At 48.4% G+C, this 21,881-nt stretch overlaps 1 protein-coding gene and 1 long non-coding RNA gene across 2 annotated transcripts; both read left to right on the top strand.

The window, feature by feature from the left end:
- Positions 1-18,635, top strand: LOC135293260 (serine/threonine-protein kinase PAK 3-like). The gene is made up of 18 exons (XM_064407253.1): positions 1-11; positions 261-388; positions 587-621; positions 1,571-1,642; positions 1,973-2,095; positions 2,374-2,499; positions 3,075-3,216; positions 5,395-5,458; positions 6,275-6,323; positions 7,559-7,668; positions 8,496-8,613; positions 9,448-9,547; positions 9,973-10,169; positions 10,500-10,634; positions 12,160-12,692; positions 15,017-15,105; positions 15,486-15,806; positions 18,569-18,635. The coding sequence occupies exons 1-15, from the start codon at positions 1-3 to the stop codon at positions 12,202-12,204; spliced, it is 1,455 nt and encodes a 484-aa protein (XP_064263323.1). The 3' UTR covers positions 12,205-12,692; positions 15,017-15,105; positions 15,486-15,806; positions 18,569-18,635.
- Positions 18,636-19,289: 654 nt separating this feature from the next.
- Positions 19,290-21,286, top strand: LOC135293268 (uncharacterized). The gene is made up of 3 exons (XR_010355361.1): positions 19,290-20,298; positions 20,763-20,807; positions 20,946-21,286. It is a non-coding gene; the product is annotated as an uncharacterized LOC135293268 (long non-coding RNA).
- Positions 21,287-21,881: the final 595 nt, after the last annotated feature.

The following is a 21,881-nucleotide window of genomic DNA, read 5'->3' as shown; positions in this document are numbered from 1 at the left end:
ATGTGTGATAGGTCAGGCAACAGCAATTTCAGCTTTGGCTGCTGAGACCAAACTGAGCTGGGCTAGGTCATGAGGAAAGGCTGCCCAGTCACCTGGAGGGGCCTGCTTTGCTATGTAAAGTGGCAAAATAGTCCTGCTGTATCTGAGTTTCCATGCAAGCCATTTTGCATACTAAGGTGTAGGGATCTTAAGGCACATCTTACTGGAGGAGCTGCCCCTGTGTGCCAGGAGCAATTGCTCTTCATCTTCACGCCTTGTAGGTCAGAGAAGGAGAGCCTGCAAAGCAGCCTGCTGGAGGCACAGCAGCACATACGGGAGCTGGAGATGGCCAGGAGCCGTGTGGAAGCCCAAGTGCACAGGGCCTGGCAGGCCAAGGAGGCGATACTGGGTGAGAGCCTGGTGTGCTTTGTTTCTGCTGATGGCCCTGCCCAGTGCAGTGGCTGCCAAGGCAGCTCTGTGCACAGGGCTTCTGAGCAGTGAAGCAGCTGAGGGCAGGTCCCTCCTTGCCTGAAACTGGAAGGGCTTAAGGCCAGCAGATTGCTCTGCTTGTGGAGTGTCTGACTGCTGCTGTGTGTCATGTTTGCAGAGGATGTGAGGGGCCTTCGTCGTGAGCTGCTGGCTGTAAGAGCTCTCAGCCAGCAGCAATGTGAAGACATGGCTGAACAGCTCCGCTGGGCACAAGAGCAGTGCTGCAAGGCTCTGAGACTCTGCACTCCGCCCAGGAAGAGGAAAAAAGGAATCTCGTGCAAGAACTGGTAAGAAACAAGAGGCACCTGAAGATTTCAGGCGGGTTTGGTGGGCTGTCTCAGCAGAAGAGCAGCCTGAGTATGTGACATGGCCACAAGCATCTGCTGTAGGCCAGACGTTGCTGGGCCAGGCAGCAGGGGCCTTCAAGGGCTCATACTTGAAGGCCTGTGAAGAGCCAGAGGACAATGCCTGGACAGTATATGCAGGCACAGGTTGAGGATGGGCATCAGCCAAGTTCCCCAGGAGGCTGGGTGGTCGCCACCCAAAGCATGGCAGCGAAGGGGCAGGATCTTGCCCACAGCCTTGTGCCATGCAGCAGGCGGCTGCTGACCTTGCTGCCAACTGCAGTCCCAGCAACTGGCTTCCTTGCTTTCTGTCCTCCCATGGTGGACAGATGTCTTTGGGCCTGAATCATATACAAGAGGCCCCGTGCTGCTGGTATTTCAGCTGGTGGCCTGCCTTGTGACTGGATCATTGAGGCGCTGGCCTCATCCTCATCCTGCAGTCCATGTGCAGCTCTTCCTTGATCAAAGGGCAGGGGCAATGTGAGCACAGAGCCTCTGAGAACAGGCAGAAATGCTGAGGAGAGAGGGGCCAGAAAACAGGCAGCCATGAGAGCAGGGAAGGAAGGTGGCATCTCCTTCCTTCCACCTGCTGACACTCCCTCTACATTTTGGGTTAGAACAGCATTGCTGGAGGGCACAAAGTCATGACTCATGTGCACTTTCCAGGTGGGGGGGTTGTTGGAGGGATGAAGCTTCCATTTCTTTCTATGGGGAGCATTGCTTGGACTTCATCAGGAATTGTCTCTTCCCCTCATCAGGAGAGACAACTGGAAGAGCAGCATGTGGAGGCACGGAAGCAGCTGGAGGAACGGGCAAACTTCCTGGCAGAGGTACAGAGGGAGCAGGAGAAAAGGCTGCTTGAGATGAAGGGGGAAATTGCCCTCATGCAAGCTGAACAAGAAAAGCTACTAAGCAGAGGCAGTCAAGAGGCACAGAGTGTGGAAAGAGAGTTTGTGTGCTGTTTTGGACTCCTCTGGGCTCGTTATGGGCACTGCTTCCCTGGGCACTTTCTGTCTGGGTGGCATTGTCTCTCAGCTGGCCCCATAGAAATACGAGCATGAGAACAAAATGCTTTTGGAAAGCGAGAGCACATCAGTTTTGGTTGCCACACAAGTGGAGTGTGGGAAGTTTAAAGCCATCTTCTCTTCCTTTGTGTGCAGATGCTGCAGGAAGAGCAGCGTCAGAAGGCTGCTGTCATCCACAAGGTGTACCAGCTGCAGAGAGAGCTGAAGCAAAGTGAGCAGCTGAGGCAGAAGTTGAATGAGCAGTGGCAGAACGGGCAAGTGAGCCTGAGTAGGCAGGCAGCAGAGGGAAGGGCAGTGATGGGGGCAGGAACTGGAGATCTGAGGAAGGGGAGGCAAGGACTACTGCAGGCCCTGGAAGCACAGAGCCTGGCAGGCTCCAGTGCTGAGCAGCAGGAAAAAGAGCTGGGATGCAAGGGTTAGAGCTGGGTAGAGAAGCAGAAAGAAGTGGCTGAATAGAAGTGCTTTAGAGACTGGAAAAGAGGAAACCTGAGTGTGATGGCAGGTGCCAGTAAGATTTCTCTTGATGGAATATCAAGGTCATGCTGCAGGCTGAGCTGCAGGAAGCTGAGAGGAAGATGAGGGCAATGGAGAAGAGGCACCAAGAGGAAATGGAAAGGATGCACAAGGTCCTGCTGCAGTGCAGGCTGGCTGAAGAAAAGCAGGTGAGTGAAAGAGCAGGAGGCACTGCAGTCCTGCAACAAGTGGTCTCTGCCCTTGCTGCCTTTCCCCTGCAGAGCAGCAGTGGATGGGGGCAATGTCTCTGACTGCTGTGCTCTGTGGGCTCCATGGCAGCTGGACAGAAGGACACTTCCTGGGCTGCTGAATCTCAGCTGCTGCCCTGGGCAGCAGGGCTAGTGCTGTGGCCAGTGGGCCAGCAATCCTGTGAATGTATTTCTGCTGGCCTCTTAGTGCTCCCTTTGTTTTTTGAGGGGCTTGTTCAGGTGAGCATGGTGACCCCCACAGATTCTGAGCAAGTTCTCCCTGTCCATGGTGACTGCAGTCCTCAGAACGGGCTGAAGTCTAAAGTTGCTCTTTCCCTTTCACACTCTCCTCTACAGCTGGCTGTGACAAGCTGTAGTCTCTGGCTGCTTGTGTGGGTTTGACTTGAGGAGGAAGAGTTGACAGCTCAGCCTGCAGCCTAGCACCAGTGCTGTTCCTAAGGGCTTGCCTTTGAAATGCTCTGTCTGGGGCATCTCTGCCAAGCACCTTTCTGACACAAACAAATTTCTTCTCCCAGGTGGACGCAGGATCTGCCATCGAAGCTGCTGGTGCAGCAGCATCCTGCCAAGAAGCCTCCTCTCCACAGCCTGAAAACCAGAGCATGAGCAGCTCGGCCCGCTCAAGCCAGGAGAGAGAGAAGTACTTCCTGAAGCTGCTGAGTACGTCCTGGGGATTTCTTGTGTGACCGAGCAGTGTTTTATAGTGTGTGAGCCTCAGCATGGGCTGGAGCACATGTTCCTCCTCCCTTTGGTGTCAGACAGATATTGTGGATCTCTACAGAAGACAGTGTTGTGCTTGGGGGCAGCCAGGCAGCACTTTGAGGCATTCCTTTTGCCTTTGAGGGCAGCGGGGAGTGGGGGGGGCTTTGCCTGAGCTTCCCTGTGCAGTGAAGACAAAAGCAGGGATTGTTTTGCAAGCAGCAGAAGGCTGAAACCCAGCCAATGACTCGGTGAAGGTGTGTGTGCTAGTCTGGCCAAACTGATGAGAACACTTGGCTTCCTGGATTCCCTTTAGACTCCTGACCTGTCACCAGTCATTGGAGACAAAATACTTCCCAGAACTTGATTGTCTGTGGGGCTGGTTTAATGCTGGTGTTGTTTTTGTGACTGTTAGTACTTCTACTGTTCCTTCTACAGTTTGGGTTTGATAAGAATTCTACATTTGGGTTAGCCTGACCTTCTGGATGAGAACATCAGTTGATAGCACAAATAAGAGAGGAAGAGGTCTTTTCAATGTGCCCTAAAAGCTAAAATGTTACATTCTTAGAACAATCCTGAGGTATCAGAGAGGAAGAGTTGTTTTCAAAGTGCCCCAAAAGACGAAAACCACCACACTTTTTTTGACAATCCCTGTTGGATATTTTTGTTGTATGCCTAGGAAGATGCATCAAAGAGACACATCCATGTGGCATTTCCAGATAGAACTGCCCTGCAGGCAATTCTCAGGAGGAAGCCTGCAGCCCCTCTGCTGCGTGTTCCTCCAGTAGCAGCACTTCGTCACTGCTAATGCCCAGCTGATAAACACTCTTGGAATACTAAGCATTGGCCTCAATCCCTGCACAGATTCCTGCACAGATTCCTGTACTCGAGGAAAGCACACCAAGGCCTTGGTGACTCTGCAGTACAGCTGAGTTGCTTCTTACAGCTAGTAAGGGCTGCCAGTGCAGTGCTGTCAGGGACTAACGGGTCAGGCACAGAGCAGAGCCCAGTTTACTCAGTGTCTGCCATCAGCTGTTGGGACAAAAGGTGGATTGATTGACTCCTCCGTGGGTCTGAAGAGAAAGACAACCATGTTCTGCCTTGAGTGGGGTCAACAGCTTGTAACAGAGCTGGGTCTGCCTCTGGCTTCTTGACAGTGGCTGTCAGTGGCCGTTCGTGGGCTTTGCCAAGCTTTTTGTCATCCTGCCCTGCCACTGACAGCTGCTGTGCCTGCAGGGGCTGGAGCCTTCCTCAGCTGTGGGGTTGCAGCTGCCGCCCCGTTGCTGCAGCTTTGCCTGGGCTGGTGAGAGGATCAGCATCTCCTTTGTGCAGGTGTCTGTGTCACGGCAGCGCCTGAGGAGCGGCGCTGTCCTTGTGACCCGTCTGGGCTGTGCCCTTTGGGAAGATGGGGCATGTGGGTGCTGTTCAAGGGGCCAAGTCCAGTGCCCGTGGCTGCTGCAGCCCAGGCTGAAGACCAGCACTTGTAGTTCTTCACTAAATGAGGAACGGGCAAAGTGGTCTTCAGAACTTAGCCTGCTCCTAAATGAAAGGGTTCTAATTCTTAGAGTCATTGTTCTTGGATGTAGCATGAGCTGCTGTTCTCTGAAAATGTCAAGGCATTCTTTAGGCAAACTGCTGAGAGGAAGGGAACATCCCCTCCTCTCCTGGATTGCAAGATTCTTTCTGCTCTGCAAAAAGCAGATGTTGATAAAAATTCATCCCAGATCCCAGGGTGCATTGAATCTTTGGAAGTATGTAATCTTGTGCTGAATCTCCCAAGAGAGTGTTTCTTCCCAAGAAAATGAAGGCTCCTGATTTTTCAGCCCTCCTTCCCATTTGTAGATGACAGCCGCTTGCCTTGGTGCCTGTTTGTCTTCTGATTTCTGTCTGCTCTGATGGTTTTTCCATGGACTTAGTTTCCTCTCAAGGCAACTCTGCAAAGGAGTGTGGGAGAATCAGACTCTGTGCAGAGCTGCCTGTTTTGCTGGGGCTGCTGTTGTTGTTGTTCTTGTTGATGTTATCGTTAGCCAAAAGACCACAAATTGCTCAGAGCCCCAGAGAGTGGAGCTGGGTTTCAGATCTCCTGCAAGCCCAATCTCTCTGTTTTGAACTTTGCTTCTTGCATTTTGTTTCTTTCAGGGGGTGTGGTGAGTGTGGAAGATCCAGAAAAGAAGTACACTGGATGGGAACATCTTGGCAGTGGGTGAGTGCAGCCACACTTACTTATACAGAACCACGGGCCAGGAGTTTTGATGGTGCAATAGCATGTGGGGAGTCAGGCAAGCTGCAAGCATCTTCAGAGCCTGGCTCCAGATTGTCCCTGTCTCACTACTGAGGCAGTACAAGGCATCATCAAAGATAACTGGATGCTGACAATGTCTTGGCTGCCTCAAGGAGCAGGACCTGGAAGCCCTCCTGTCCCTCCAAGACGGGGCACCAGTTTGCCTATTTTCCCAGGAGACATGGTTTTGTATGATTCAAAGTAATATGGCCACACTCATGAAGGGAGGAAAACCTGAGAGAGCAGGTTTTGTGTGTTGTTTCCCACCAGACAGCTGTCAGATAACAGCTCTCAGTAGCATTTCTTAGTAGTATTTTTCTGGAAACAATATTCAGTGGTCAGGAAAATAAGAAAGGCTGTGTGGCATTGCCTGAGTTTGGCAGGTAGGATGAAAAGAGAGCAGTGAGAAGGACCAGCAGCACTGTGTGTTTCATTGCCTGGAAAGGCACGCCACAGGCACAGACACAAGAAGAAAAAGGCAAAGAAAACCCCCCACATGCATAACCTACTGTGTACATTGGAGATTTCTAGCAGCCCTTTTTCTTCCTCTGGGAGCCAGCTTCTCTCTTGGACACTCTGCATGGCAGAGGGCTGCTGGGCTGCTGTGCCCTTGGCTGAAGAGTAGACAAAGCCCAGTGTTTTAGAGCCACTGCAGGCAGCACAGAGCTCCTGCCTGGGCTGCCTTTTGCTCCTCAGCACTGAACAACTTCTCTGTTCTTGCCACTGTTCTGATTCTAGGGGCTTTGGAGCTGTTTATAAGGCCTTCGACACTGCCACAGGACAAGCGGTGAGTGCCCGTGCAGATCTTGCAGCTCTTGAGTGCTTTCCCTGTGATGTGATCTGTGGCCAGAGCTTTGGGCCGCCTGTCTTTGCTGCAGAGGCTGTTCTGCAGAAGCAGTCTGTCTAGAGGCAGGCTGCAAGATGCATTTGGGACAGACTTTGTCCTTCCTACCTACCTGAATGAATGCAAGGATGGCCGTGGTGTCTTTCAGAGGACACGCTAGCTTGGAGTTACTGGATAAATGTGCATAGATTAGCTGATGGCAAGAGCCATCATTCCAGCCCAATTCCTCTTAAGCCCAGGATCAGACACAGATATTTTGTTTTCTATCACGTGATTCAGTTGGAAAATACAATGCAAGCCCTTCAGAAAGAGAGATCTTGTCTGGAGCACAGTTTTGCCTTTGAGTCCTAGGGAACCTAGTTCACATACACACACACCTACACACACAGAGACAGAGACACGTGCACAGATGAATGAGAAGAAGTTGATGAAGAGCCTTAAATAATACAACCTTGTGTTGATCCTGTGTTCCACTAGAGAGATGCTCTCTGTTCTGAACAGGCATGGTGGTGTCTTGGAGAGTCTTGCTGCTCTTTGGGGCTAGAAGTTCCAAGTCCTGAATTCTCCTTTTTGACTCTCAGGAAATACATTCCATCTTCCTTAATAGTAAGGAATTAGAGAAGGTAGTTCCTTATCCACCTGCAGAGCTGTGCTCAGGAACTGCACTTGGAGGGAGGTCTCAGAGGTGTCCAAAAGCCCCAAGCCCTGTGCTTAGAACCTGGGGCACATCCATAGTGTACCACAGAAAGGGGTATTCATTTTTAAACCCATTCAATAATTTCAAGTCTAAAGATTGTTCTTCAAAGTTGCAAAAGCCAAACTGAAGAAGTGAGGATGTGCTGGGATTGTAACTTTACCTTGAGTCGCTTTGCAGTTCTTTTTTGACAGCATTTTCCCCATCATATTTTATGTGTTTACTCTGGCACACAATTGAATTGGCAGCCGTCTCTTCACAGGAGAAAAATTACTTTTGGCTTCCAAAGCGTGTGTAAATGATAATAGTAGTGCTAAACAAAGTCTGTTTGAGAAGCCTGCGGGTGCAGAGTGTGGTGTTAGCGCTTTGTGGTTGATGGTTTAGAGTCCCTTTTTTCCGAGGTGACAAGGCATCCAGGCCCATGGGTGCCAGAGAAAGAGGCTCTGGTCATGTCTGTCCCTAAGAGCTTTTGATGTCATTGTAGGTGGCTGTAAAGGAACTTTATCTCCAGCACCAGGGCTGTGAGGGAATATTAAAAGAAATCCTGCTCATGAGAGAAAATAAGAACGCCAATATTGTCAGCTACTTAGAAAGGTAAGTAGTTCTGGTGATTTTCTGGGAATGTTCATTTCCATACTTGCAAGGCAAAGATTTAAAAGCTCTTTAGCCACTGGCAGAAAATGGATCTTTCAATGAACATCAATCCACTCCTGCACCAGGCATGGGAGGAGTTTGCATTCTGTCCCCATGAATGCTTCCTGACATAAACAGCTTGAAGATTGATCTCAGAAACCTGGCTCTCTTACTAAGCCAGCAGCCTGTATGTTCACTTGCTGCATGTGGTTTTGCTGGTTTGGGGCGTGATTTTTTCCAAGTGTTGGAGGAGAAAACATGCCAGAGATTATGTACCTTGTGCTGTTCCCACTATTTTCCATAGCCTTGCATGCCAAAAGACTAGGCTAGGAGACACATAATTTGCCAGGTCTGAAATTATTTTCCTGTTTGTGACTGTCCTTTCTGCAAGGTTTTCCAAAGGGCGTTGGCAGTGCTGCACACCCACTTGCCTTTAGTAAAAGCTGTGAAAACTGTGTCTCCTTGCTGCTGGAGGGAATGGTGCAATTTGTGTCTGAAGATGATGAAGCAGCTGCTGGGATGTGTCCACTTCCAGATTGATCTTTTTCCTCACTAAACCTCCTTTTTCCCCTGCTTGCCACCTAAGCAGTCTCCTTTTCCATGGATGTGCCTTCCTCCTTTAGGTGGCACAGATGGCAGGCACTGGCTAGCCTAGGTGGAGTGTGTCTTCATTTGATTCCATCTTCATTTACCAGTGACCTGGAAACAAAACTCAGCTGTAGTCTTTTCTTCCCCACAGCAATTCAGCTGTGCATGTTCAGCTCCATGCTGTTGCTTTCCTCTTGCAGCTACCTTGTGGATGAGGCTGTCCTGCTGGTGTTGGAATATATGGATGGAGGCTCCTTAGCTGATGTGGTCACTGTGAGAAGGATGGCTGTAGGACACATAGCAACAGTGTGTCGGGAGGTAAGGGGTCCTGCTTGTGCTTGGCATGGCTTGGACAAGGCTAGTCCTTTGAAAGCACTGCAAAGTGAGTGATTTCATGTTCAGAGCTTTCTTTCTGTGTTGCTCTTCTGCTTCAGAGAAGAAAGAGCATCTGGACTGAACTGCCTGCCAGTGTCCCTGCCCTTTCTGTATTCTGTTCTTCACTCTTATCCACCATCATTTAACTCTCTGTCTCTTTTTCCTTTTTATTTTCTGTTCTGCACTTTGCCTCCCCAAGCCTTTGCCCAGAGCCTTTCTGCACTGCCTTCTTTGCCTGTAAGTGCAAAGGTGCTGCTGTGAGAGTTTTAAACCAGAGGCCAAGCCAAAGAGAGACTCATCTGTCACAGGTCTCCACTCCAAAGGATGGCATGGCACCCAGCATGGTGCTTGCTGCTGCAAACTGACAAAAGAGCTACTTCCAAGTCTGCTGTCGAGGCAGCCGTAGAACCCTTGTCCTCCAGTCTCCCACCCGACAGTGATCCCCTTGGTATCCAAGGCAGGGACGTTTTCCTCTTTTGGCAAACCATTGTTTGTCGTCCGGACGGGGAGAGCGCATCCGCTGCAGCAGCGCTCATTCTGACTGGCTTTGCAGGGGACAGTCTGGAGCAACGACTGACTGATGCTTCCCCCTCCAATGCTAATATGCCTTCCCTTGGAAAGATCCTGCTCTCCTAGTGCTGCAGCAGCAAGCTCTTCCTCCTGCCAGCACTCACTGCTCCTTGGAGATCTGTGAATCTTCAGGAGCAGCCTCCTTTTGCATGTGATGAAATCAGATCAGGCTAACTTTTGGCCTCCTGTTTCTTTTTCCCCTGGCAGTGCCTTCAAGGCCTGGCTTTCCTTCATGCCAAGCAGGTGATCCACAGAGACATCAAAAGCGACAACATCCTTCTGGGCCGGGATGGCTCCGTCAAGCTGGGTGGGTATTCCTGCTGAGGCGCGGCGCTGCGGGGAGGCGGTGTGGGGCTGCTTTGGAGAGGTGCCGGGTGCCAGCAGTGGCTGCTGAGAGTGCAGGGAGCGCTGTGCAAGCCCAGGCCGCAGCTGGAAGGTGCTGAGTGGTCTAGAGAGCAACCAGGTATCCAGAGGAACTTTGGTTTGTGGGTGTTCCTTCCAAAGAGAGAGAGTTACAGTGTAAACGTTCAGGGCAATGAGGAAAAGCCAAGGTTTTGTGGGAATCCTGGGCGGGTTGTTAGCTGTGCAATTGCCCATGTCCTTGGCTGCAGCCCTGAGCAAGGAAAGCCCAGCTGCTTTTCCAGCTGGATTCAGCACTGCATTCTGGGACTGAGATTGAGGAACCCTTTTCCTTGGTTTCCTACTTGAAGCAGTGTTTGTTTTCCTCCTCAGCTGATTTTGGCCTCTGTGCTGTGCTCAGCCCTGAGCACAGGAAACGGAGGTCGATGGTCGGGACCACTTACTGGATGGCACCCGAGGTGGTGAGAAGAGAGCCTTACGGCCCCAAAGTGGACACCTGGTCCCTTGGCATCGTGGGAATAGAAATGGCCACAGGAGAGGCTCCTTATATGCAGGAGACCAGTGTCAAGGTAAGGTGCAAATGTGCTCAGATAGCCGTGTCCTTCTGCTCCGAGTCCATTAGAGAAAATCCCATTCCCACAGCTTGAAGTGCTTCCAGCAAGGGCCACTTCTCAAAAGGTCCCTGGGGCTCACATCAGCCGTCAAGGCAAGACCTGGTGCAGCTTGGAATAGCTGGGGCTGCACTGGGGCCTTTTTTCCTTTGGGAGACAAGGCTCATCTCTAAGCATCTGCTAGGCAAGAAATTGCCACTGCAGACTGGAGCTTCAAAGATGGGGTCTAGGTGAGCCCTGAAGGATATGGAAGAATCACGTAGAGTCTCATGTTTCCTTTTGCTTCAGGCCAGCTACCTGATAGGCAAGCAAGGGGTTCCAAATCTGCACCAGCTCAGGCTCCCCCCTGGCTTGTGTGAATTTCTGGGCTGCTGCCTGCAGATGGATGTGGACAGGCGAGGCTCTGCCAAGGAACTTCTGCAGGTACAAGGCAAAGCGGCTGCAGGCCAAACAGCTGTTCCCTGCCAGGGTTTGCTCCTCGGCCAAACTCCAGGGAATCAGATGGTCCCCCCACAGAGTAATCTCCACTCTGGGTGCTTTTCAAATGAAAACTAAGTAGGATCTTGATTGCTGAGGTTAGAAGGGACCAGTGAAAGTCATCTAGTCCAAAACCCCAGCCACTGGCAAGGGCATCTTCAAGTAGATCAGGTTGCTCAGAGTCCCATCCAAGCGGAGCTTGAATGTTGCTGGGCTTGGGGCTCTTCCCAGCTCTCTGGGCAGCCCGTGCCAGTGTTCCAGCACTCTCCTCACAAACAGTTTTTTCCTCAGAGCCAATCTGAATTGAGTGTCTTTTAGCTTAAAGCCGTTCCCCCTTGTCCTCTTGCAATTGGCCCTGCTAAAAAAATGTCCCCAATTTTCCTAGAAGCCCCTGAAAATATTGAAAAGTCACCTTGGGACTTGCTCTTCTCCAGGCTAAACAAGCACAAGTCTCCCAGCCCTTCCTCAGAGGAGAGCTCCCACCTTCTGGTCATTTCTGTGTCCCTCTTTTGCTCTCAGGTGCTGTATTCAGGTTTGCCTGGTAGCAAAGGAACTGAAGTATTGCAATGCTGGGGATGGGGCCTTGAGGAACACAATGAAAGCAGTCCCTGCCAAGCGGTTTTAGATTGGTCTGTGGGAAGGGGGGAGCTGGGGTGGAGCTCACTGTGAGCATCCGAGAGCACCCAGCTTGTCCCGCCTGGCCCATCCTTGGAGGTTTCTGCCAGCCAAACAGGCACAGCTGTGCAGGATTTGTGCCAGCCCCATGTGCTGCCTGGCCCCATCAAGTAGATGAGAATGGCTGTGGCTTTGCTGCCAGGTTTGGTGGCAGACAAGGAGCTGGTGACCGGGCCACTTCCTTGGCTGTGCCTGCTGTGAAGGAAGATGCCAGCCAGCACAGGAGGGAGTGGGGTGTGCTGAGGCAGACACTGCTCTTCCTGCAAGACAGAGCTGAGCACATCTGCACCCTGCTACTTGTGTCCTTGCTCCTGGCTTGCTGCTGAAAACCTGCATGTCCAGAGCTCCTGAGAACAACACGTGGGATCAACGTTTTTCAGAGCTCTTGGGAGTCTCTTGAGGAATGCTTTATGCCCCACATCTCTCCTGGACACTCAAAGAGCCCATGTCTGTAGAAAAGAGGTGCCTGAATAAGTCTGTTGACTTTCCTGAAAGGAATAAATCCTCAGGACAGCAAGCAGCAATCCCACAGTGATAGCAGGACAAAAATCCCAGCAAGTGACGACACCATGAGGAATGGACTAGTGCAGTTCTGGGCCGTGTTTGCCTGTGCCAGCAGCATGCTGGACATGAAGGCAGCTGTGCTGCTGGTGCCCTCAGTCCCATGTCTGTGTATTTCTGGGTGCTGGAGGAATCCAGGTCGGCCCTGTTAGGAACTCAGTTTGGAAAAGAATGGTTCCTTTTTCCTTTGTCTCTTTTAATTTGGTTTGTTTTGTTTCTTTTTCCCTTTGGGCAGCATCCATTTCTGCAATCAGCGGAGCCTCTCTTAAGCCTCTTCTGACAGCCTGATTGCTGCCATCCCTGCAGCAAGGGAATGCAGGAAGCAAAGGAGATGACAAGGACCACTTCAGCACTGGAGAACAGAGCCTCTGAGAGCACGTAGGAATCCAGAGGAGAGAGGGGCCGGGAAAGCGGCAGCCATCAGAGCAGGAAAGGAAGGTGGCATCTCCTTTTGTCCCACCTGCTGATCCTCCTTCTGAATTTCTGGTTTGGACAGCATTGCTGGAGGGCACAGACACTACTGATGTGCATTTTCTGGTGGAGGGTGGTGTGAGGCATGAAGCTTCCACTGATTATTTGGGGAACTTGGCTGGAACTTCATTGGAAGTGTCTTCCTCCCCTCACCAGGAGCTGGAAGGGCAGCGTTTGGAGGCACAACAACTGCTGGCACAACGGGCAAACTTCCTGGCAGAGGTAGAGAAGGAGCAGGAGAAAAGGCTGCTTGAGATGAAGCAGGAAGTTGCCACCATGCAAGCTGACCAAGAAGAGGTACGAAGCTGAGGCAGTGAAAAGGCAAAGGGTGTGAAAAGAGAGCTTGTGTGTTGTTTTGGACTGCTCTGCACTCCTTATGGGCACTGTTTCTCTGGGCTCTGTCAGTCTGGGTGGCTTTGTCTCCATGCTGGCTCTTGGTAAATGGTGCTGGAGAGACCTTTGTGCCATGAGGGAAAGGAGCGGTCAGGTGAGAGGCTACCAGAGTGCAGGTTTGAGGAAGGCAGTAATGGCTCTGCTGGCCCAAAGACAATGGGAAAGGCAGAGCTGTGTCTCAGAAGGAGGGAGGTCCCCCAGGAAGCTCCCAGCAGAGCCAGGCTGGAGCTGTGGGAGCGGGCTGGCTGTCAGGCTGCTGAGGAGGTGCCTGAAGCTGCTGAGTACGTCCTGTGTGTTCTTTGTCTGATGGAGCAGAGCATGGTGTGTGTGCCTCAGCATGGCCTGGAGCACATGTTCCTCCTCCCTTTGGTGTCAGACAGACATTGTGAACTCCCTCAGAAGCCAGTGTTGTGCTCGGGGACAGCCAGGCAGCACTTTGGGGCATTCCTTTTGCCTTTGAGGGCAGCTGGGAGTGGGTGGGCTTTGCCTGAGCTTCCCTGTGCAGTGAAGACAAAAGCAGGGATTGTTTTGCAAGCAGCAGAAGGCTGAAACCCAGCCAATGACTCGGTGAAGGTGTGTGTGCTAGTCTGGCCAAACTGATGAGAACACTTGGCTTCCTGGATTCCCTTTAGACCTCTGACTTGTCACCAGCCATTGGAGACAAAATACTTCCCAGAACTTGATTGTCTGTGGGACTGGTTTAATGCTGGTGTTGTTTTTATGACTGTTCGTACTTCTACTATTCCTTCTACAGTTTGGGTTTGGTAAGAATTCTACATTTGGGTTAGCCTGACCTTCTGGATGAGAACATCAGTTGATAGCACAAATAAGAGAGGAAGAGGTCTTTTCAATGTGCCCTTAAAGTTAAAACATTACATTTTTAGAACAATCCTGAGGTATCAGAGAGGAAGAGTTGTTTTCAGAGTGCCCCAAAAGAAGAAAACCACCACACTTTTTTTGACAATCCCTGTTGGATATTTTTGTTGTATGCTTAGGAAGATGCATCAAAGAGACACATCCATGTGGCATTTCCAGATAGGACTGCCCTGCAGGCAATTCTCAGGAGGAAGCCTGCAGCCCCTCTGCTGCATGTTCCTCCAGTAGCAGCACTTCGTCACTGCTAATGCCCAGCTGATAAACACTCTTGGAATACTAAGCATTGGCCTCAATCCCTGCACAGATTCCTGCACTCTAGGAAAGCACGCCAAGGCCTTGGTGACTCTGCAGTACAGCTGAGTTGCTTCAAATAGTAGTAGCTGCAGAGAGGCAGAGAGGCCTTTTATAAGGTCACTTCCAGTGAGGTTTATTTGAACACAACAAAGGGGATCCAGAGACAAAAGATGAGCCATGTCCTCTGCACAAGGTTTAAGCAGGGGTATGTGCAGGGTCAGTAGCAAGGGGCAGGGCAAAGGGAATTGGCTCTCAGGGAAGAAGGGGCCGTCCACCAGGGGTACCATGACCCCCTCTCCTTACCCATTGTGGCTAAACCACTAAATGTGTTTTTTTCAAAGGAACTCTTGCTGGATATGAATGGAGATACTTGGTTGTTTCCAATTGGTGAAACATTAATATGGCTTAAAACTCATGTGGCAGGGAATAATTCAGCTCTGTGCAAAAAGATATTGTTGAGCTCAAATTGGGTGCTCACACCCAATTCAGGAACAATCATATTTCTCTAGTGTGCATGCAGCAACCATAATGAAGATTTGTTTTCTGAAATGTCTGGCCATAGGTAGCCAAGTGGAATCCAAAGGAGAATTCCTTCAGTCTGAAGAAACATCTATTTCAAACCCTTCAGACTGATTGGCTGGCTACACTGACATAGTCAGACAGAAATTGAAGTTAATATTCAGTCGTTCAGAGAACGGGAAAAAAAAAAAGCCCTGGAAATGAAGCCAAGATTCTTAGAATATGCTGAGGTAGCAGGGACCTGCCAGGATCCTGGTCCTGCACAGACACCACGAGAGTCACACCCTGTGCCCAAAGAGTTGTCCAAATCCTTCTTAAGCTCTTTCTGCAGTGACCACTGGCCTGGGGAGCCTGTTGCAGTGCTCAAGCACCCTCTGGGCCATGAATGTTTTCATGATAGCCTGCCTAAAGCTCCCTCAATTCAGCTTCATGCTGTTTCCTTGCGTCCTGACACTGAAGGTCTGTTTTCCTTGCATGGAAAGAACTATGACAGTTGATATTTAGGCTTTTTAACATGAACTATTGGATCATCCATACAGAAAATCAGCTCCATCTCAGAACCCCACCAACACCAGTCAAGCGACATCTCTAGGACCTTCTGAGAGACGCTCTAGCAAGACCTGCTCAGGTATTTTGTGCATTTTTAACCTTCTGGACTGTATGGTAAATTTTAGCAGACTTGCTGGTGGTGTAAAAGCTGTGATGTGAATGTGCAGGACCTTCCCTTTTCGGGAAGTTTTGATGGAGCTCCTGAATGGGAATGTCTTTCTCTCAAAGCATTTTAGCTCCAGACTTGAAGTAGGACTTGCTAAGTGCTAGGATGAGAAAGGAGGGATGAGATAGAGCCTGTATTTACCTGCAGTTTACTTGCTAGTTTGAATGCTCTTTTTAGTTAAGAAAGATGTGTTTTCAACCTTGGTCAGTTCAGAAATGCTGCCTTTTCAGAATGGGAGCAAAAGCTGACCCTGCTCCTAGGTTGATGAACAAATTCTATTGTCATTGTTGCAGAAACGTCCTCTGGCTTATGAATTTACCAGTCCTGTGATGAGCAAGAACAGGAGAATTGGTCACCAGCCCAGTCATGTCCAGGCAGCAGCTGGTGGCCACTTTTCTTCCTTCCTTTTGTCTTCCACATCCCTTTGCTCTTTGGACATGCTTCCAAGTTTTGGCTCCATTTCCCCCTGCACTCATGTGGTGCAAAAACGAGAGAAATTTCAGAGTTCCATCATCCCAGTGCCTGCCAGGGTGCAGAGGAGATCCCCAATTCAAACAGGAAGAAAAAGGAATTGGGAAGACTGAAGCAGTTGCATCCCTTGGATTTCGATGAAGGTATTAATGTGCTGGTTTCCCTGACTCCTGTTTTCATAACTGTGGTGTAAAGATTTGGTTATTAAGGTGCAATTAAGGTGCAAGCACACCTCTTTCCACAGTCAAGAGTAAAAATGTTATTGAACAGGAAATGCAAAGTAGGGAGATAGAAAGAAATAAGAGAAGAGAGGCAGGGTGAGGGGAAGAGAGAGACATTCAGCAGGAAGATATCATCCCCACATGGGTCCTCTGCCATCCAGCTGGTCCTTCCTCACCCTTTGTCTTCTCGGTGGTGGAGGCCCCAAGTCTCTCTGGAGGTACCACCTTTCTACTGTCCAAGACTGGGGTATCCACAGGGTGGTCACAGCTGTCCCCACGTCTTGGGCTAGAAGCCATGGAAGCAGTGATTCTCCTTACCCACAGTCTCTACAGTGGAGTTTTTGTCTGGTGTCCTAATTCCAAACCTTCACCTCTGCTAGGCCAAGGCTTAGTGATTTTCTTCCTACCATCTGTGCTTCTCTCAGATTCCTCTTCTGGTGGTTCATCTTATGGAAACATCCTTCTTTGACAGTGTTTGGAAACAGTTAATTGTGCTCTTGCACCTTGTGACAAGGGAGCTTTGGAAGCTGGCTCTGGATACACAAAGGCACTGCTCTACATCACGCTCTACCATTACCCCTGCTGTATGGTCATGAAAACTCAAGACTCTTTTTTTTTTTTCCTGCCATTAGATTAGATTGTATCTCTTGCTTTAAAAGACAACAACAGCAAAGCCCAGAACCTGTGCTGCTGGAACCTTGTCTAAAATGACGTTCATTTTTAGAAATTCTCTCTCTAAGTAGTGCAAAAACCAGTTGAGGACAAAGAAATGTGAAATTGCTTGCTGTTGGGAGAAGCTGATTAAAATGAAGAACCAGGCATTACAAAACCACAGGGAATGGGTTATTTCTTTCCATTTGATTTCTAGTAAACTGACAGTTGACTGAGACACCGCTTCTTCCATCAGCAGATTTCCAAGACTGCATGCTGAATGCACAAACCTGTCACACATTGATTTCAGACTAGTTTACTGAAACAGTCAAATCTCCGTGATTCCATGGTTTTTCACTGAACTCAGCCTTTTCATGGAAACACCAAAAGCCCAAAACCTGGGGTGTGGTTTCCTAGAGATCTACTTTGAACTGGGCTGTGAGTTCCTCTCCATCCCAGCTGCAGAATTTCCTTCTTCAAAAGCTGTGGAACTAGTACAGACTGAAAACAGTGCTGAAAAGCTAAACATAAAGGCATAAAGAACACTTGATTTCTGATGACAGGGAGACAGGAAGTAGGGCAGAGTTCAGTTGCTTTGTTAAATCTGTGGCTTGTCTCTTTTGGAGGTTGACCGTGCAAATTCCAAGTTGGGGTTAGCCTGGAGGCAGGTTTAGAGTGTGCAGATGCCTCTTGCAAGTGCTGGTGTGCTTGTAGAGACAGGTGCTTTGAGATGGTCTTCCCACATTTCTTCTGGACATGCACATGGTACCTGCAAGCCTTGGGATGCCTTTGAAGCATTTCTGCTTGAATCCATAAATACATGAGCAGCTTTTATCAGGAGGCAGTAACAAAATTCTGCCCAGCTGGTGAAGGAAAAATCTGTTCTGTGTTTCAAGTTGGGGCTTAGGCTGAAGCTTTTGTGTGCACTGAGCCATGAGAGCAAATGCACTTTTGGAAATGAAATGCTCACAGCAAAGGCAAGTTGTATTCAACATGCTCTGACTATTGGTATTTCTCTCCAGCTTTATTATTATATTTACACTTCTTTTTATACTTCTGCTATACCATGTAATAGTTTGAACACTGAAATCAACAAAAGCAAATGGAACATCACATGACAGCTCTTTCCTCAAAAATTAAAGCTTAGGTGGCCTAAAGATTGGCAAGAATGGCTGAGTTTGAACAAGATTACTTTGTGTAAATAAGGGCAATGGAAGCTCATAAGGAACATAAAGGATCCTCTGGGTCTTTGATGCTTGGCACAAAACCTCAAGAGGAAAGCAGAGATTACCAAGATCCTGAGTGTTCCTTCCTGTTTCTGCTGTCTTTTCCTTATGGCAGCTCTTTTTATTATCATTGTAGTTCTTCAACATTTCTTTGGAAATAGGGCTTTGAGGTTATGTGTGCAATGCTTCCCAAATGCCTTTGGAAAGAGCCAAAGGGCAATTCACAAGTGCAGAGCTGTTTCCAACCCCATCCTGCCACGTTAATCACTTTTGGCTGCAGGTCATTGGAGCCTTAGTGCCAGTAAGCCCAATAGAATGGAATTGGCTTTCCTGCTGACAAGAGTGCAGGTACTTCTCCAAACTTTGGGCCTCTGGAACTGGCAGCGAAGTGGGGATAAAACATGGCGTGAGAAGAACTCAGCTTCCTTCTTCATTTCTTGTTAGAACATCAATGTTGGTCTCTCTGAAGCTGTTGTCTTTTGTGAAGCTGCATCTGTTGCTGCAAGAATTGAATGGCTCTGTAGATGACACCTCATGTTTTATATATGAGAAAATATGTAGCTGGGGCTAACACTGTGGGAATGCACAATCTGTAGGATAAAGTGGCCCTTCCCTCTTTCTAAACCCCAGGACAGGCTACTGTGGAAAAGGTTGTGTGTGCCCCATTAATAAATGTTACTGCTTCTTCTGAATAATTTATTGTGAAAAGAAAGGTCTGAAGGACTTTTCTCAAGACTGTCCAATGGGGATCCTTTGGCCTTTTAATGATCTCCTGATGAAGAGTGTCAAAATTCTGCTTTTCTGCAGGAAAAAGAACAGATACTTCCATTGCCTCCACATGCTCTGCAACAAGCAACCAAGCAGACTACTTGAGGTGAGTCAAATAGCAATTCACTCTTGCCACTCTCAGTGGGGGGCAGTGTCCATCTCTTTGCTGTGCTGAAAGGATGAGTTTGAGCAGGTTTTGTTGGGCCTCCAAGGCTCAGAGCAGAGATGAACACCGAGGTGGGTGAGGCCCGGACGGGCCCTCCCTTCCTGCAGTGCAGCTGCACAGGCTCAGCTGCAGCAGTGCTGCTGCATCCCCTCATGGCATTTGCAGGAGAGGAGGGAGAAGTGTGTGTGTGGTATAAAGCCCTGGAAATTGCTCGCAGCTTGTGTCAGGGCAGTGATGTTGGCAGGGGCAGCCAGGCCTCCTGCAGCTCTGGGGCTCTGGGGCAGCTGCGGCCTTTGGAGCAGGCACGGCAGGGCCCCAGCTCACATTGCTCCGGGACCTCCCAAATGTGGAAAGGCATCTGTGGTTTTCTTTTCAAAATTATCCTGCATACTACTGAGGTGTATCAGGCCTGGCATGCATCCTTGGCACAAGTTGTTGTCTGTCCTACTACTGAATTTCAACTTGTTAGCAATTTACTGCTTGTAAATATTATTCTCAGGGTGGTTTGAAGGAATTCATTCTGATGTGGAGGGAGTTTTTGTCATGCAGTAAGAACCAGACCTTCAGGCCCAGAGGAGCAGAAGCATTGGTGTGAGAGTGTTAGCAAGTGGCATCTATTGCTCTCATTGCCACTTCATCTTGGATTTGTATCATGAGCTTGATAAACCTCACACCTGCTGATTTGAGGGAGAAGGGAATGAAGAAGGTTTGACTCCCATCAGTGGCTTTGAGCATTAATGAGTTTTTCCCTCCTTAGGAGCTGATGTGCTTTGGGTATTTCTTCTTGTAAATTCTGACTTGACTAGAGTTTGGTTTTGTGGCTTTGTTTCCTTTTGTGTATTAGAAATGCCTCAGTTCCCAGCTCAGTGATGTAACTTGCTCTCCACTAGAAGAATCAAATATTATCATTGACTCTGCTTTACCATTAGACAGAAAAGAATGTAGCTCAAAAATTCACTCATCTCCATAAATACATTCCTTTTCAAAAATATTTTGCAGATGAATTTTCGCAGTCACATGTAACTCAATTTTTTCCTACAGAGGAAGAGATTATAATTTAGTTATGTCTTGTCTTCCTGAAGCTGCTGTGTTTGTTTTTCCTTTGACATTTGAAATGAGGGCACATATTTCTAAATGTGCTCCACCTGCTCATGAAGGAAACCTCTACAATGTCAGCGATTTTGAACTAGAAATGGGCCACATAGAAATGTGGCAGATTCCCAGAATTACCTGACTACATTCTCTTGATGCACATGAGCTTGAAAGCAAAAACTGTCAGGCCCAGAGCCACTAACTCAAAGCTTGGTTGTCTGTGTTTGAGATTTCCCTGTGCATGGTGTCAAATTATATGTGTGTTTTATGGAATTGAAACACACTCAAATGTTCTCTTAGAGTTCACTCAGAGAAAAATGGTCTCATTTTTTCCTTTAGAAAATACGGAGCAATTGTCTCCTTGGAGCAACGCCAGCACTACAAGGATGCCTTCAATGCAGATTATGAGGAATATTGGAATTTATATTTTAAGATTGACAAGATCATCAAGAAATTCAGACATTTTCAGGAACAATGGAAGTCTCTGACTCCAGGCTCCAAAGCCTATCAGGTAAAGAAGGATAAAACCATGAAGACTGTGCTTCATCACAGCAGTGTTTTGGATTCCCTGGAGCTGCTCAGAGGGAGCAGCTGTGGAAGAGGGAAACTGTGGAACTGGCAAATATGCGCAGACACTGCTTGGGCTGAGTCTGATTTTTGCAAGACCCTGCCCAAAAGCCCCTGTTTGAGCTGTCTATGAAGAAACAGCTGTTTGTGAGAGGTGTCCCAAGCAGAGTCTTAGAGCATGGACTCCTTCTCTTGCCTATTGAGAGGCTTAGTTACAGATCTTGGGTGATGCTGGGAGGTGGAGATTTGTTTTGCAGAGCTCCCAGAAGAGTGGTGGCTCACAGAGAAGAAAATCTCTGTAGAGTCAGACTGAATGTACTTTTAGTGTTTTACCAAAGCGTGCATTTTATGGTGCCAGTGAAACATTCTTCATGATTTGTTATTTTTGTTTCTTTGTTTTTCCTGCAGATGCTGCATTATCGAATCCTAGCAGATTATCAGCAGTTACAACAGGTACGTGTGACACCAGACCTGCAGGGCCATGGCAACTGCTAAGTTTGCCTCAAGGCATTTTTAAAGCAAAGGACATCAGATTCTAAGCTCTGCAGAAGTGTTTGCATGCCCTGATTTTCTTTTCTTTCTCCTTCACAGAGTAGCCCCAGCTATTATGAAATGAAGAGTGGGTGCCAGTACCTCCACAAGAAGCTGGCCCATATTCAGAGCTGCATTTCTGAATTTGAGCAGCAGTGAGTGGAGTACTGGCACCAGACATCGGCTTCAGCATGGAACATCTCTGAAATCAGGATTTTTCATTTCAACTAGAAGATTAGATTTTTTAGGATTCTTTAAATTAGTACAGAACAATAGGTTATCTTAGCACTGAGCAGTAGGTGATTTCTTATAAATGTAGGATTAGTTCAAAGAAGTTTAGTTAAGTTTAAGTCAAAGTTGAAAGATGATAATATTGAAATTTAACAATAAAGAAATCTCACTATCGGTAATTCCTTCTTTCCTTGTTGATTGTATCATTTGCATTGGGTTTCTTCTGGTCACTTGTTTTCTTCAAGTCCTAAGTTTGTCCACTGAAATAAATTGAGCAGTAGAGGGTGGAAGCCCACTACCTCTACTATGAAGTTGAGCTCATTTTAAGAAAAGATTGTAGTGGATGGAAATTCTTTATGATAAGTGTAGGGGTGGTTTTTGACCTTTCTTGTTAATTCAAACTCTTTGCCAAAGTTGTCAAAGGCTTAGAAGTTGGACAAACCTGTCCTCAAATGACCTCGTTTTGGAGGGTTGCAGAGGAGTGCACATGGGCTGCTCTAAGCTGTCAGCTGAAGCAGCTCTCAGGACTGCTTGGAGATCATGGCCTCCCCTTGTCAATGAGCCAGGGAAGATCCAGATCTCTGTAAGAGTTTTCTAAAACACTTGGAGAAATGTTGGAGGCAAGGTACTTCAATGGATTTTAAATGGAAATTCAGTTCAAGTGTCCCTATGGAAATGCTGTCCATTTCTTAGCATTTTTAAGACTAATCTGTCTCAAGCAGCCTTTCTAGAGAGACACAGATCTTGATTCCAGCACAAACCTAT

This window comes from Passer domesticus, unplaced genomic scaffold (assembly GCF_036417665.1).
Source record: "Passer domesticus isolate bPasDom1 unplaced genomic scaffold, bPasDom1.hap1 HAP1_SCAFFOLD_96, whole genome shotgun sequence".
Classification (NCBI taxonomy): domain Eukaryota; kingdom Metazoa; phylum Chordata; class Aves; order Passeriformes; family Passeridae; genus Passer; species Passer domesticus.
The sequence above is the reverse complement of the archived record's forward strand: the minus strand, read 5'-3'. Positions and strand labels throughout refer to the sequence as shown.

Coding starts and splice junctions, on each gene's coding strand:
- LOC135293260 (XM_064407253.1), top strand. Junction 622..1,570: donor TTCGTCGTGAGCTGCTGGCT/GTAAGAGCTCTC, acceptor TCCCCTCATCAG/GAGAGACAACTGGAAGAGCA. Junction 5,459..6,274: donor TGGGAACATCTTGGCAGTGG/GTGAGTGCAGCC, acceptor TTCTGATTCTAG/GGGCTTTGGAGCTGTTTATA.